The 17,015-nt window shown below is 41.0% G+C and overlaps 2 protein-coding genes across 4 annotated transcripts in view; one reads left to right on the forward strand and one right to left on the reverse strand.

Moving 5' to 3' along the window:
* Window positions 1–10,828, reverse strand: part of Erp44 (endoplasmic reticulum protein 44) — an 86,954-nt gene extending 76,126 nt beyond the window's left edge. Inside the window, exon 1 of the mRNA XM_038348418.2 lies at window positions 10,609–10,828. Within this exon, the coding sequence (XP_038204346.1) occupies window positions 10,609–10,665 (57 nt within the window). The 5' untranslated portion in view covers window positions 10,666–10,828. The remainder of the gene's footprint in view (window positions 1–10,608) is intronic.
* Window positions 10,829–11,016: 188 nt separating this feature from the next.
* Window positions 11,017–17,015, forward strand: part of Invs (inversin) — a 130,886-nt gene continuing 124,887 nt past the window's right edge. Inside the window, exons 1-2 of one of the 3 annotated variants that reach the window (XM_038348415.2) lie at window positions 11,017–11,201; window positions 14,343–14,465. In XM_038348415.2, the coding sequence (XP_038204343.1) occupies window positions 14,378–14,465 (88 nt within the window). In that variant the 5' untranslated portion in view covers window positions 11,017–11,201; window positions 14,343–14,377. The remainder of the gene's footprint in view (window positions 11,202–14,342; window positions 14,466–17,015) is intronic. The other 2 variants (XM_038348414.2, XM_038348417.2) reach the window with 2 other exon arrangements.

The following is a 17,015-nucleotide window of genomic DNA, read 5'->3' on the forward strand; positions in this document are numbered from 1 at the left end:
AGCTGTGAGTCATGTTATGGGCCCAGTGCCAGGTGAGGTAGCACATGCCCGTTATGTCAGCACAGATGCAGGTAGATCCTAAGTTTGAGGTCATATAAGACACTGACTAAAAAAGAAAAAGAAAAAAGACAAAGGAAAAGATATGAGATTAATTCTCTGACTCCTGAAGTAAGTATATGCTATTCTCAAATCCATATCTTTAAGTTCATAGAAGTAAATTTTTAAGTTGTCATTTAGAGAAAAATATTTCAAATTGTTTCTGGAAGGTATCCTAAAACCAGACTGCAAGCACAAATAAATATTCCAGATGGGAGTAACGCATTATAATTATTGTAGTCTACAGGTCTAAAGAAAATGAGAGTCTCTGAAAGCTCTTTCATAATACTGCTATACTTCTGCTCAGTGTAAGCAGGTCAAAACATCCCCTATGGGAAACTGGGCCATTCTGACATAGCTCTGTCAGTAAAGTATACTGCACAAATACGAAGACCTGAGATGCCCTGTCCTGTAAAAGCTGGGTGCTTACACAGGACTGAGGAAGAAAACAGAAGCATCTCTAGGCTTGCTGTCCAGCTAGTCTAGCCAAATCAATGGGCTCAGGATTCAGTGAAAGACCCTTTCTAAAAATAAAGAAGACAGCAATTGAGAAAGATACCCAACATTGACCTCTGGCCTACATACACACAAATGCACACATGATGGAGGAAGGTCATCTGTCTATGTATTACTTTTATTGGTTAATAAAGAAACTGCCTTGGCCCTTTAATAGGACAGAAAATTAGGTAGGCGGAGTAGACAGAACAGAATTGTGGGAGAAAGAGAGCAGAGTCAGGCAGACGCCTCAGGCAGACACCATGCCTCTCCTCTCTGAGATGGACGCAAATTAAGATCTTTCCTTTTCCCGGTAAGCCACCACCTCGTGGTGCTACACAGATTACTAAATGTGGGTTAAAACAAGATGTGAGAATTAGCCAATAAGAGGCTGAAACTAATGGGCCAAGCAATGTTTAAATGAATACAATTTGTGTGTTGTTATTTCGGGTGTAAAGCTAGCCAGCCCGTGCGGGAGCTGGGCGGGAATGCAGCCCGCCGCTCCTTCTACACACACACATGATCACATGTGCTCACATGCAAATGTACATACATATTCATCCACACAGATAAATGATAATAGAATAAGTATTCTTGTTACCTAGAAAGGTTAAAATATTAATCAATCTGCGCACCTTTTTTTCAAAGAAATCACTTTAATAATAGTATTTCTTTATTCTCAATTCTGAAAGGGCATGAGAGTCATGACAGGGGCATGAATTTGTCACCAGCTAGCTTACATCTTGCTATACTCAGACCAGAACTCCAGTAATAAAACTCAGAGGATCTGAAAATGCTCAATCTCTTTTCTCAGAGGTAAGTCACAATACTTATGTTGCACTTTAATCTGTTCTTTAGGCAAAGAAACAAGATTTCAATGCTGCATTAGTGATTTGTTTTCAAAGGTTGCATTTTCCTTAAAATTTAAAATACAGCCAAACAGCTAAACAGGCTGAAATATGAAATCGGTTATTTACAGACACATTTATGATCTATACTGCATCACTACTTCATATTTTATTGACCCTTTGCAGCAGTTTGCTTTGCTTTAATTAGAAAGTTGCTTTAAAACGCACTAGTTTACCTTTAAGACCTCATAAAATTTCCAACCATTTTAAGTAAACAGGAAAATAAATACATTTATCGAGATTTGTCAAATTAGAAGATTAACTCCTAGCTAGGTATGGTGGCATATGCCTTTAATTCCAGCACTCTGGAGGCAGAGGCAGACAGATCTCTGGGTTTGAGGCCAGCCTGACCTACAGAGTGAATTCCAGAGCCTATTCAATCCTGTCCATCACTGTGACAAGGCCTTAAGGACAGTGACTAAACGACTTTATAGCTATGAGAAGAACTAATATTAGGACTCAAGATCTCATTTTGAAATGCTTTTATTTTTGGTACCACCCTAGGTTCCTAACAAACAAAATTCAAACCTATGCTGATAAGATTACTATTATTTTTGCAGTTTATCACTGTCCTTTGAAAAGAAAAGCCTTAATAATTTCCACACCCATTAGGAATACTGTTTGAGTCATTTTCCTCATTCCTTACCTTTCAGTCTGGCTCAAAAACAATACATTCATATCTTGTAGTCGGGAGTCCATGTGTTAAGGGACTGTTCCAGAACGTGCACTGTTCAGTATAACAGCCATTTGTCTTAAATGTGCCTATGATGACTGTAGAGTACATGCTTGATTTAACTTAGTGAATGTCTATGTACAGCACAACTTGAGAACTTTAGTTTCAGCCACTGCCCTGCACATGGCCCATCTGCAGTTATGCCTCCTATCAGGTGAGGTAAGGCGCTAATGCTAGAGTAAAACCCTTGGAATTTCTAAAGACAGTTTCCTAAAGTCAGTTAAATTCAATGATCAGATTCCACAACAGGATCATCTTAAGAAGAAATGCAACAGTCATTGACACGCTACCATTAAGTACAGTTTAATGAGTTCAAATACTACTAAAATGATTTTCTTAGGAAGCTTCCTGGGTCTTTTTCAATGTTCTTCTCTATTATAGTCTTATCTTAAACATTTAAAATTGACAGTCAGTATAATATGCAATTAATTCTACATGATAAAATCACTGGGCTAGAAAAATTGTAGAGCTCTCTGCTAGAATATAAACAAGGAGTTGCCAAGCAGTTAGGATTTTTCTCAGACCTTACAAGGAAATCTAAGACTAAGATCCAGGACGTTACACAAGACTCCAAGGTGGCATGCTTTCCTATTCCTTCTTTAATGAAGCCACCTGAATGCTCATTAGAAGCCACTAAAAACCATGATTTTTAACATTTTTTTCCAATTTAATAGTGAACTGTTAATGGTAGCTGGCCAAAGGGTTTGCTAGTTTCTTTTGGATCAATTCTGACATTCAGCTAAGTAAACAAAAAAAAGTGAGAATTCTAAAACAACAATAAAACACACACATATTCAATTCATATACAAGATTCATTATGCTATTAAAAGTCACAACCCCGTTTCCTCATTCCTCACAAGACTAAAAATTACCTCATGCACTTCCTCTTCAAGTTAATACTCAAATTTATCTTTCTCCAGTGAGCTGGAGATTTTCCGCTGAAAAATAATTTCTTCCTGATGTCTATAGTTGTGTCCCTCAAACTTCAACATATGTTTAAGCAACTCACGTGCACTCTCACAGTGCAGACTCTGGTTCATGAGTCCTGTGTGAGACCACTCAACTCTCACCACCCTTCTGAGCAGCAAGGTCTATGACCTGTCTACCAATCACCTCAGGCACCTCTCTTTGCTTCTGGGATTCTAATTATTTATATGCAGCTTCTCTCTCTAAGTGAAGTGCAGGTTTCTTGAAGCATGGGATGTATCTTAATCATCTTTACCTCTTTAACAGCAAATGGCAAACAGGCACCCAGTGACAGAAGAGATAAACAAGGCTAATGTAGACAACGTCCCTTCAGCCTGGGATGAAGACAGCTTTCCTCTCCAGAATCAAAGGCAGACTAACAAGAACAGATGCTGGGGAAAGTTAAACTGTTTTCAATCAGTCCCTTAGTAAGATGAAACTGCAAGGAGAGAGTCCATGTTGGAAAAGTTGTGGCCATGCATGTTTTTTTTTTTTTTTTTTACAAGAGAATGGGTGAGTGCTACAGTCCTACAACTTGCTATAAAGTTAGCAGATTTTTTAAGAAAGTATATACCAAATGTTTACAGTTTGGGGAAGTTAGAAGGCTACCCTTTATGAAAGCAAGATTCAACATAGAAAAAGTTATAGAATTATGAAATCCAATCTGTTTATCTTATAAACTTAAATTTTTCTTTAAATTATTTATCCAAGGTTACAGTGTTCAGTAAATAAAGAATTGGGACTTGTAGATGGCCTGACATCCAGTCTTCATACTCTTGAATAGACACCAATAAACAAACAAAAAATTAACAAACACCTTCAACTATTCTTCACAGCGGGCAAGAACATTTATTCTGAATCACTGGAAGAGTTATCAAGTGTCTGAAAAGAGGATATAAAACATGAAGAAACAGAGAGAAACAGAAATGTTCAACAACGAGAAAAAGCTTCAGGGATAGGAAAATATCTAGTAAGTGGCATGTGAGAGCCCGAGTGAATCCCAGACCACAGAGAAATGGTCCATGACAGCAATCCCAGTGCTGGGAGGATGGAGACAAAAGACCCTGTGTTCCCTGGCAGGACAGCCTAGCAGACTTGGCAAGTTTCAGACAAGCAAGAATACCCTGCCAAAAAAAGAGAAGTAGATGACTGAGAAATGACAACTGAGGTTATCCTCTGGCCCCCAGTTACACATAAAACATGGAAGTGTGTGTGTGTGTATGTGTGTGTGTGCGTGTGTGTGTAAAAGACTCAATTTGGTTTATAACCAAAGAATTATACATTCAAATTAGATTTTTTTTCTCTATTAAGATGACATATTTACCCATGAAATAGCTATGAAATATATTTAGACATTTGTGACGAATATCCTTCAGTGTATATCTTTTTTTATTTTAAAACTCTGTAATCAAAATAGTCAATAACCTAAGTATCTTGGCAAAAGATGAAGTAAATAAATCATAGCACATCTAAAGACTGAGGTACTAGAAAAATACTCAATACCTTGTCATACTTTAAAGTTTTCTGTAACTGTGGCAATGAACATCTCCTCTGGGCTTTTACAAATATTAGCCCATCAGACATACTACTGAATTAAGACTGATTTTTTTCAGAAGTGTATCAGTACCTTTTATCCCTAAGTACACCACATACTCAAATAAGGATTTAAGAGTTGAGTCTGTGTCTGTGTGCACATGCACTCACATGCATGTGTATGAGCATGTTTGTGTGTGTGTGTGTGTGTGTGTGTGTGCATGTTTGTGTGTGTGCCTATACAATCAGGAAGTCACACAGATACGCAAATCATCTGTATACAATGAGAAAAACTTCAAGCACATATTAAAAGAAACAAATTAAATGAGATACTACAATGGGAAATACCCAATTCTACTCTGGGAAGACTATAGAGAAATCTTCTTACATCATTGGCAAGACCACAAAATGGCAAACCCCCACGGTACTAGTTCCATGTACAAAGTTCCAAGTACTGTTTATTTCCTTTTAACCACTGGCAACTTCACTTCCAGGAATCTATCTTAAAGGTACACTATCAATACTGTATGTGCATTAGCTAATGTCTGCAGAACTGTGTGGAACAGCAGGGAAATGGAAACATGAGTAAACTGACAACACTACGGAGTAGAACACAGGAGCTGAGGACCGAAGTTCAATCCCCAGAACACCATAAAAAAATCAGGTGTTGGCATGATAAACCTGGTCAAGAGCCAGAGGCTGGAAGCTCATAGGCTCCCTAGCCAGTCAGCCTAGCCTAATGAGCGAGTTCAAAAAAAAAAAAAAAATCTTAAAGCTGAGGGCAGCAGTTAATGCTGAAGCTCATAACTAGTCAAAGTGCCAACCCCAGGTGGTAGTGGACTAGTCAGTCCTAAATGTCTAAATGTGATGTCTATATTGTCCCCTCCAAAGCTCGGGGAACACTGCAGAAGGAGTGGGAAGATGCAGGAGCTAAAGAGTAAGGTGGTATGCCATGAAAAGATGTCTGATGGACATGACACGGTCGCCACCCTCATGAACTAACTACAGTCGTGCTGACCTACACAAGACAGGATTTCTCGGCATTTCTTCATGGATGGGAGAGAGACACGTGAGACCCCATTGCTCCATGAGAGACCACTGGCAGTTAATGACTGCTGGAGAAGGGGGTGTCATTTTTATCAGTGGTGTACCTATGTAAAAGTAGCCTATGTCCCAGTAAATAACCTTCCAACCCATGAAAACAACTCTAAGTAAACTCAGTGAGTCGTATACTCACACACAGACATATTCTCTCTCTCTCTCTCTCTCTCTCTCTCTCTCTCTCTCTCTCTCTCTCTCTCTCTCTCTCGTAAGGGTTGAAAGGAAAGTTCTTGGGAAGCCGGGTTTCAGCAGAAAAGGGACAGGAGATAAAAATGGATCACGTGTGGAAATGACTAGAACACACTATACACATATATGAAACTGTCAAAGGATTAACTAAATTGAAATTCTTTAAACTCCAGTTTAAAGGAGTTCCAACAAATGAAAGGCCCCATCTCAAAGATCAAGGTAGATGTCATATAAGGACAACGTGTGAAGTCATTTTCTGGCCTTCTGATTGCACACACACATGCACTCTGTCTGTCTGTCTCTCTCTCTCTCTCTCTCTCTCACACACACACACACACACACACAAACACACAAATGTGGAATAGATCAATCTCAACACCTTTAATATAAAACTTTAAAGGTATCTTTTATAATTTTAAGGTGAAAAACTATGAGTAAATATAATTTAATCAAACTATAAAAACATACAGACAAAGTCAGTAACTTACACTGATTTTAAAAAAGAAATGACCATAAAAGTAAAAAACAATACTAAGTCTTCTTACATTAGGTGGTTGGTTAAGAGCAAAAGAAACAGATGGAGAAATTAGAATTATCTTAACACAGTATGATTGGCTTTAAAAAAAATCATAATTTTCTTTTTGGGTGGTGGTGGCGCACGCCTTTAATCCCAGCACTCGGGAGGCAGGGGCAGGCGGATCTCTGTGAGTTCGAGGCCATCATGGTCTACAGAGTTAGTTCTGGGACAGGCTCCAAAGCTACAGAGAAACCCTGACTCGAAAAATCAAAAAGATCTTCATACAATTATGAAGTAAATAATAAGCTTTCAAAACTTAACTTGAAAGATAAATAAGCAAAGTTAGCAATGCATATTGAGCTGGTGGTTGAAAAACCACAAAAGTTGAATTACAGATTCCTACTAGTAAATACAATGAACAGAGAAACACAAAAACCACATCAAGAGGCTACAATCAATGATAACAGGAGGTTGAGATGTTCTACAGCACAGATCCTAAAGAAATTGCCAAGAAAGAAAAAAAATGAGATGGACAACTAAGCTACAGACTTTAAACACAGTGTGTGCTTACAGTGCTCAGGATTCTGGGTTCAACTCCAGGCACTAAAAGTTATAGGAGACAAACCAACTAGCACACATGGAATTTATATGGCTCCAATTTGATCAATCAGCTTTTAAAAACAAACACAATAAAGAATATTCAAACACCAAGTAATATATGAATAAATTTATAGATGTGATAATAGTGTTTGGGGAGAATTAAATTAATGTCTGTTCCCTGTATGGCCCAGGGAACTGTGTGTTTTTGTTTATTTGTCTGCTTGTTGTGGGGCTGGGAATGGAACCCAGCACACCACTGAACTGCATTTTATTAAAACTGCGCCAGGTGGTTGTAAAGAGCAGCACTGCAGGGGAAGCCATGGACATGGGACAAGCTATGTAAAAAGGGTAAGTAATCCACCTATTGTGGATCTAATTACATGCTTCCAGTAGTACTTTTTTCTGAAGATTAAACATTAATTGTTGGCATTAATGACATAATGACTGAAGGGAGGGGAGTAGAGGAAAATGTATAGCTCAATAAAAACAATAAAAAATCTTAAAAATATATTCAGCATATATATAAAAGTGTTTACTTAGCACTCTGATTATATAGCTTCCTAAACTAGGAAATATTTTCTTGGCTTCCTATACTTACAGAAAGTAAACAAGCCAAGAGCAACAACAGCAGAAGTATTACCTTATACAAGCGCAGAACTAAGCAAGTAAGGACTAGATCTCTGAACATAATGATCAAGAGATTAGTGAGAAGACACCTTCGGTAAAACAACTGGAAGAAAGGGTTAAAAACCTCTAAAGCACAGAGCTTACTCAGGCTATCTGACACAAATTAATTCTGATTCAGCCATCTCTCTCTTAGCTCACATTTTAAAAACTTGAACAAATCAGTGCAGGGAACACGGCTAAGAAACAGTTAAGCAGAAAAGAACCTATGTTGATTCTCAATCAACCTATCTCAGACACTGAGCAGAAAAGGTCAATTAGCACATAAGGGAAGAGTTATCACACCGAGTGTCGGTGGTTAGTGACCCATGCAGAAAGCCTCTTATTGCATGGAGTAATACTTCTGTGATCAGGGAAAAGAGTCACTTGCCTCCTGAAATTCAGTGTTACCATTTCAGCTACTGCTGTCCAATCCTTACAAATTTAAATAGGTATTAGTAGCTACTCTTTAAGAGTGAGATCCAGAGTTCCTCTTATTGTAGTAAAAGAATATATGGGTGTCCAAGCACGTAAGGGAAAGATGATGACCTCAACTAAGAGTTTTCTATGTCTGTCTGTAAGAGCTATCAAGCTGAACCCTGAAGGGACTCAGAGAATTATTCATTAGACAGGTGGGATACTGAGTAAGCAGGTTTCATCATTATGTCTGAATTAGCAGTCAGACAAGCTACTACTCACTGTTGAGCTTAGACATATGTTTTATGAATATCTGCTAACTTAGTATTAGATTATTAGAATGAAGTAAGCAAACATTGTGTTCAAGTTGAATCTAGTTTAACTTGTACTTCTGGTTTATGAAAACTTTTCGGAGGCTTTGTTTTCCAACCCATTAATCTTTACAGTTCTCTATGTTTCCAGTCTTCTACCTATGCTTAGCAAGATAAATACACAATGTATTTATAGCTAGAGTTTAGTGAAATATAGGCTTTATTTGAGAAGAAACCATCGTTTAGATTTAACATGACTGATAGATTCTCTAGAAAAAAGGCATGAGTTATTTCAGAATAAATGTTCTCATTCTTAAACCTGGCTCAATTGACATCATTTTCCTACTCAATGTTTCAACGTCTTTAGATTTTTGACCATTGAACTTTTCAGTCACCTAAAAATAATTTCTAACAAACAACTCTTTATAAGAAAAAGATTAGTAATTAGTGTCCTTAAGAAGCATATGGCCTCTAATAGCATCATTGTGACAGTTCTAGAAGGTGCCACAATGCATAATAAAGCTACACACACACACACACACAAACACACACACACACACACACAGAGAAAGGGAGGGGGAAGAAGGAGGGAGAGGGAGAAAGAGAAGAAAAATGTTCTTCTATAAAGAATTTACTGCTCTATACTAAAGTGCTAACAAGGCATTCTATCATTTAATATTGCCTTGTTTTTTTTTTGGTTTTTTTTGTTTTTTTTGTTTTTTTTTTTTTGGTTTTTCGAGACAGGGTTTCTCTGTGGCTTTGGAGCCTGTCCTGGAACTAGCTCTTGTAGACCAGGCTGGTCTCGAACTCACAGAGATCCGCCTGCCTCTGCCTCCCGAGTGCTGGGATTAAAGGCGTGCGCCACCACCGCCCGGCTATTGCCTTGTTTATACAAAACTATATTCTTCAGCAATATCTTCATTTCATTTAGCTTACACTATTTTATTTTGAAAAGAACGAAGTATTGTAGATAGCTTTTAAAAATGGCTTTCAAGTCATGATGAAAATGAAAAGTATTTAAGCACAAACGTTAAACTTCTTATGAGATACGGTGGAATACACACTACAAATTAAGAGATCTATTTGTAGATTCAGCCTTGCCTGTAACCACCTATATAGCTTCTTGCAAGCGAATTATTATTCCTAAGCTGTGAAGAAAGTAATTTATATTCAATGGTGTTCACCTTAAATTTAGCTTTCTAAGAATCTACCACAATTGAAGTATTTTCAACTACTGAGTCATAACAGCCCAAACACACTCCTCTCACTTTCCCATACGGAGTTAGACTTCCACTTCTGTCTCAATTTGACCACTTCAGTGGCACACTCAAGATATACTTCGTAGGAAGAGAAACTGGGGAAAGATTCTTTTCGAAGACGGGATAATGCCCGTCAGGCTGGGGAAGTACTAATCACATATGCATGCAGGAGAGCTGGTTATTCTCAAGTCGAGAGCGCTGTCAAAGACACATGCTTCAGCAGGGGAGGGGAGATAGGCTGCAACAGGGTTTAGGGGAGGCCCTAGAAGAACCTGTCAGATAATCACACCCTCCCTTTTCAAATTCCTATTCTCCCAGTAGACACCAAACCAGTCTCCAGTTCCGGGTTTCCAACCAATCACAAGAAGCCACAACAGAGGGCTTTGCCAGCCTGTTTTGAGGATCCAGAGAATCACACGACCCCAGCACCTGTCTGGTTCACACCCTTCCCAGTGTGGAAGAAAACATTAGATATCCCCTCGGTCCCTTAGGATTCTGGTGCCCCAAGCAGGTCCTCACCGTCCACAAAACTGAAGCGTACTCCAGGGGGGCCTCGGCTGTGACCTCCCATGTCTCACTCCCTTAAGGCGAATTCTCCCATTTGGAGGTCCCAATCCCTGACTGAGGTTCCGCAGGCCTCGTGGACCGCGGGCCCAAGAAGGCAAAAGAAAGGGGCCAAAGTGAAGGCAGCTCCAGGGGGTGCACGCCTCGCCAGCGGAGGAGGGTCGTGGCAAGCAGGGGCAGCACCGTTCCCCCTCGCGGAGGGCGGGAGGCGGTCAGGGACGCAGTCGGAAGGTTTGTCATCCCTACATACACTCACCAGAAGCAGCAAGGAGCATCTGAGGTCGGGTAAAGACAGGAAGACTGCAGGATTCATGGTAACGGTGGGGTCCGCGGTGGGTCAGGAGGTGGCGGCTGGGACTGGACCGGACTAAGAAAGGGCTGGGCTCCGGGGGCCGGCGGCAGCGGCACCTCGTCCTCTCGACCCGGAGCTCCAGCGGCGAACACCCGGGACAACTTCCAAAGAGGCCTCTCACACCCTCACTTCCGGGTCCTGCCCACCTCTGAGCACTTCGGGAAATGTAGTCCCATACTGCTCTCATTGACCACGTCATCTGAGAGCTGGAACTCTCCTTCCCAGTAGGCCCTGAGCCCGGGACGGCCAAGCCATCTGCGCGCGGGGCTCTTCGGGATTGGAAGGGGCCCGCGTACTTCTGCGCCTCGGGGAACGGGAACTACAATTCCCAGAGGGCTCTGCGGCTGAGCGCCTCGGGCTGGTTGTTCGGCGCTCTCGGGCTAGGGTGTTCTGGGGTCTGTCCCTGCGGGTGCAGTGACCTGACTTGGCGGGAGGGGCGGCCCTGTGTGGGTCGTGCCTCCTGGTGCCATCCCGGGGCGCCAGTCCTAGAGGCAGGGGTGAGTAGGAAGCGGTCTGGCACTGGCGGCTTGGGCAGGCTGACGAGCACCGCCCCGGCCGCTGCTTCAGATTCTTGGCCCGCCTGGTCTGAGGTGTGGCCTGAGCCTCTATCCCTGGCCTCGAAGCTGCTACCTCTTCTTTCTGCCGTACTTCCTCCGTTATATAAGGAGAGCCATGCCTGGGGCTTCAGTCAATGATTTCTCCAGGGTGACTTCTGAGGGTCCGTGAAAGGAAGAGAGACGGGGCGGGAAAAGCATGTTGTAAACTGTAAAGCGCAGTGCCTAACAGTGACCGCTTCTTACAGTATCTTTACAAATTAACCAAGTAGCGGATGATTTTATCCTAGTGTCTAGTAGCTTTCCAGAATCTTCTGTGAACGCCTAGCCGGGTCTGTGTGCGTGGGAAATGAGCCACATCCTTACTACCTGGCACTCTGCCTTTGCGGTTCTCCCTACGCCCAGTTTTTGCTTCAACTATCCTGCTGCCTGAGATGGCCTTACCCTTTCTCTTTCTGTGGTCCCTACTCAAGTCTCACCATGACAGACATTTGACAACCACTGTTGTCTGTCACAGTCACCAACCCTTTCATCCTAACCAGAGTTGCTTTTTCTTTGTGTGTGAGCTCAGCACCACTATTTTTGCATAATTAGATAATAATTAGAGTGTTTATTCCACAGGCTTATTTTATAATGATTTAATGATGATGGTCCATTTACATTTTATAACACTAACAAAGTGGCTTTGATTTCTGTCTATAAAAATTATTTATTGGAGGAGAAGCAGCAAGGAAAATAACATTTCTGTTAAAAAGAACCCTAGAGGAATGGCTTTCCCGGAGTTTCGATATTAAAGTGTAGCGGACTCTAAATCCACTACTTGCTAATGTAGTGGTCTAGCAATGTACCACCCATCTCATTCTCTTACAGAACTCAACTTTAGATAAATGAGAAACTCATAAACAGTAGGATTGGCTATGATGGTAGATGCCTGTATTCCCAGAACTTGGGAGGCTGAGGCAGAAAGAGCGGGAGTTTAATGCCAGCATAGGCTACGTAATAAGTTCCCAGCCAACCTGGTCTCTAAATTTTGAGACCCTGCTTGAAAAAGTAAAGAAAGAGTGCCTCCCACCAAAAAAAGGAAAAGAAAACGTCATTACTCTGTGAAGTTAAAATTTGTCCTGACTTACGTTTTGGACTTAGTACTCACCCTATGACACTTCATTCAAAACATTCATTTACCTATTACTGTGCCAGGTGCTAGAATTATGGGTAAGCCCATAGAACTATATATAGAGATAGATATCACTATTTTGACAGTTTTGAAAGTATTCAATAAGGTTTTGGGTTTGTTTTGGGGTGTTGTGTGTGTGGGGGGGGGGGTCTGGCACACCTAAAATTCTGTTCACTTTCGATCCAAAATGATGTGTTTCAGAATTCAGAATGATGCCCGGAATACTTGGCACCTCGCTTGTTAAATAAAGGAACATAGCCCTTTTCATCTCTCATATTTACTGACGTCGCCTGAGGACACACAGTTGGACCAGGCACTTAACTGTAGCTTCCTACTGTGTTTTACCTCAGTCCTTGTTTTGCTGCTTCCCTCACGTGACTTTGGTACAGTCCTGTGTGTGGCGCTCTTTGTTCTAACCCTGACAGAAATGCTCAAGACTACACAGAAGGGTCTCACAGCCTCCTCCTCCTTATTTTCTGCCAGCGTGTTAACTCACGGCGTCAGCAAATTAAAGAAGAGAAAAAGCTAACCTTTACCATAATTTAAATGTTTTCTAACTTTAAAACAATTGAATGATCCTTGTCAGTTGTGAAACTGCTGTGGCAGAAAAATAGGCAGGCACGTTTGTGTCTTTCTACAGCGTCAGGTTTTAGGGACTGACAACACATTCACAAGATGGGGCAGTTTCAGTGGTAGCCCTTTGCCAGTTAATTCACCTGCTTTGGTAATCTGGCCAAAGCAACTGCAGATTATTTTATTCCAATCTCAGTTACTAATATTAACTCTCATATTAAACAGCATACCGTAAATGTGCACATATATGATTTACAGGATGAATACAACTTCAGCTATGGTAGCATGTAAAAGCTTTCAGAAGTAGGCTGATAAAAGACTGGAGCAGAGTCTGTCTTGATAAGTAACAATCCCGAACCAGCCACAGAGAGCAAGCTGCTGCTCTTCGCTTCACACCACAAGATAGGGTGGAGGGCAAAGATCTTGTCAACTGCAGAGACAAGAGAGCAAAACCAAATTAGAACAAGAACAGTGGGTTCCGGTCCGGACAGGCAAGCAGGTGGATGGGCAGATTACAGTCAAGTAGGCAACGTCATCAGCTGAAGCCTCAAGGAGAGTTGAGAACTCTGCCTGCCAGTCCTTGATGCACACACTCAGTCTCAGAAGATAGGTTGGTGGGGGTCATTGCCATTGCATTGCTATGTCTTCTACTTTGTACGGTCCAGATGAGGAAGTTACAACCCATCCTTGGTTTGGCTTGTCCAATAAATAAGTCCTTGGGGCTGGTCTCCTTAGTATTGTTTAAATATGCCCCTATGCTTCCACGGTCTCAGTTCACCTTGGAAAGTTTATAGGATGGAACCCTCATGACTGATCCCTCGTGACTCCGCACAGTCATTTACCACTCTGTGCTGAATGGTTGGTGCTGGCAGGAGCTGATGTTTACTTTACCTGGAAGCACAGTCATCTTCTACCCTCAAAACAGACTTCAAAAGCTTTTACTAAAGTGGAGCCTCTTGGGGCAAGGCATAGGCAGAAAAACCATTGTTGTACCCAATATGGAGTAACTTAAAGCAGGGCACAGTCTGATCTCAATAAGAACTGTGTGGAATCACATTGCCTACGTTAATCTTAGAAGTGAGTACAACTTGGAAGCTCTGCCCTTAATGTAAATGTCTTCTCATTTCTTGAGAAAATTCTCTCATTCTACAGTTAAGCAGATAGTACAGGTGCCCCAATTTGCCTTGTCATCGCAGCTGTAGAAGTAGGAGTTAAGTAGTTAGGTCCTACTTAAATATCTATAATCAATGAGGTTTACGAGCGACCTACTTGGCACCGATAAGGCAGGTGGTAGACGTGTTTTCTGCTTGTACTCATGGTCTCAACTGCTCTTCCAGGTTACTCGTGGAGAAAGCTATGAACATTTCCGAGAATGTGCTCTGCTGGATCCTCATTAGCATTGCAGGTTCACGCTGCTGCTGTTAATGGAGATAAGGGTGCCCTTCAGAGACTCATCGTAGGTAAGCAGTCCCCCCCTCCCAACCCCCCCCCCCCGTAAACTTAGACGCCTTAATAGATGGGGGAGATGGTTCATTCAGTAAAGTGTCTGCCACACAAGCATGAGGACCTGAGTTGAAAATTACTTCAGAAATGTACTATACAATATAAAGTATTAAATATAAGCTTAATATTTTACTAACTCAAACTATTAAGTTTATAAATAACTTCTGATGGATTTAAGATCATTCAGCGTGCTTCTCTGTCATTTATATATATTTATGGTTTAGAAGTCCAGCATGGAATTTCTAGAGAGAACAAAATAAATAATGAACAGAATTAAGGCCAAAATGGCTAACAAAACAAAACAAAATAGAACTTTCCAGAATTGTTGAAACCCCCAACCCACATAGTCACAATTCTCCAAGGAGAACAAATAAAATGAAAATAAACATTATTCGTAATGTTTATACATCCCAATGTTTCATAATTCATGATTGATAACTTGGGCAATAAATTTAAAACCCCTTGAACTTTCATACTTGTTCCTTTAGAACTTTGTCTTACATTCCCACTTTTTCCATGAACTCTTCCTACCCATGAACTCTCACCTTTGTAAGCCTCAACGGTCTTTCTAGTCTTTGATATTTTGCTCTGTACTTTCTGTTCCCTGGCTTTTCCCTGCTACCATTTTGCTTTGTTCTCTACTAAACAAATTCTTCTTTAAGAATAGAATAAATTGCCTAAGAATGCTGCTAGTTAGTTCCTTGCCGCTTAGCCCCGAAATAATCACAAAGAAATTGTATTAATTAAATCACTGCTTGTCCCATTAGCTCTAGCTTCCTGTTGGCTAACTCTTACATATTAATTTAACCCATCTTCATTAATCTGTGTATCACCACATGGCTATGGCTTACCAGCTAAAGTTCCATCTGGTGTCTCTCTCTGGCAGGGGTTACATGTCTTCTCTCTGACTCTGCCCTTCCTCCTCCCAGCATTCAGTTTAGTTTTCCCCACCTACCTAAGTTCTACCCTGCTATAGGTCTAAAACAGTTTCTTTATTCATTAAAGGTAATCACAGTATACAGAGGAAAATCCCACATCATTGCCTCAAATTCAGTGTACACTACAAATAGTTCTGTCCCCATCAGATACACATCATTGCCTCAAATTCAGTGTACACTACAAATAGTTCTGTCCCCATCAGATACACATCATTGCCTCAAATTCAGTGTACACTACAAATAGTTCTGTCCCCATCAGATACATTTTCCTCACTTCACACCAGCTTCCTGCATCCTCAGTTCCTCCCTGGAGCTTGACGTCTGGGACCTCCACATCTCTCATTCGAATGTTCTCTCATTGAACTGAAACACTTCCAGCTCACTTGCTAAATAGAAACAGTAGTTTCTCCTCTTCCCCAAGTCTTCCTACACAACATCCTCCCCAGTTCTTAGCCACCAGTTTCTCTCTTTACCTCTCTCCCTCTTCAGCCTTGATTCCATGGTCTACTATTACAACTTCCTCTTGGAAAAATTCACTTTCTCACTCACGTTGTGTTTCACCTGGCTGTCATACTCCCAACTCTGGATGAACCTAATTTATGTATTCCTGACAACCCCAGAATGATCAGACATAGCTTGAAGATTTATAATATGTCGATTTTTGATCCATGCTTCAAATAATCAACTCTACACTTAACTATCTATCGTACCACAGTTTCCCATTGTGAATGCATGGTGCCTTCCTTGTATGCTGAAAGCTCAGCTCCCGGTTTCTCCTCTGTCTTTCCTCAGATAATACTGTATGATGCCTAGAGAAAATGGAAACATTAAATAGGAATTCCCTCATCTTCTAGAATAATACCTACAAATCACCCTGTATTTGTACTTATACCCTTATTTTTTTTCTGACAAAATATTAGAGATCCGGTTTCCTGTCAGAGTTCAGGGTTTCCTGACAAGCTCTGTGTTCTGTCCATCCTTCTCTGGGAATTTACTCCATTTTGTTTAAACCTCTGATGACATTTCAACCTTTTGTCCATTTTTCTATTAGAAAATTTCCCTAAGAACATTTAAACATGCACTGTTGTTGTTTGCATCTAGAAACATCCCCCTGTCCTTTTATGTGCCTGTACCTACAGCTCTCTCAGCTTTCCCTCACATCTACATGGATGCACAGCTAAACTGCTACAACAATGACCTGAAGAAGTCAGACTTCTGTCTGATCATAATGGTGCAAAGGTACACGGGTGTCTGGGGTGGGCAGAAATCTCCACAGAATCAACCAGAGATGCTGCCAGAGCTTGGCACCACAGAACCCAGCATTTATGTGGTTTGCTTTGTGGATAGAAGACAGATACTGTCTTTGTAGTCAAAGCCCACTTGTCAGAGGAAAGTAATTTGTCATTAAGGAAGTAGACTAAAATTAAGGACAGAACCACACCCTAGGACAAAGGATGCTGAAGAACCAGTCTTTCCCTGGATAATGCCGTGCCTTATGAAAACCCAGAGTACACAGTTGCAAAGACGCAAAGGAAAAGAGTGAATGGAGCAGTTATCTCTCCGTTACCA

This window comes from Arvicola amphibius, chromosome 11 (assembly GCF_903992535.2).
Source record: "Arvicola amphibius chromosome 11, mArvAmp1.2, whole genome shotgun sequence".
Lineage (NCBI taxonomy): Eukaryota > Metazoa > Chordata > Mammalia > Rodentia > Cricetidae > Arvicola > Arvicola amphibius.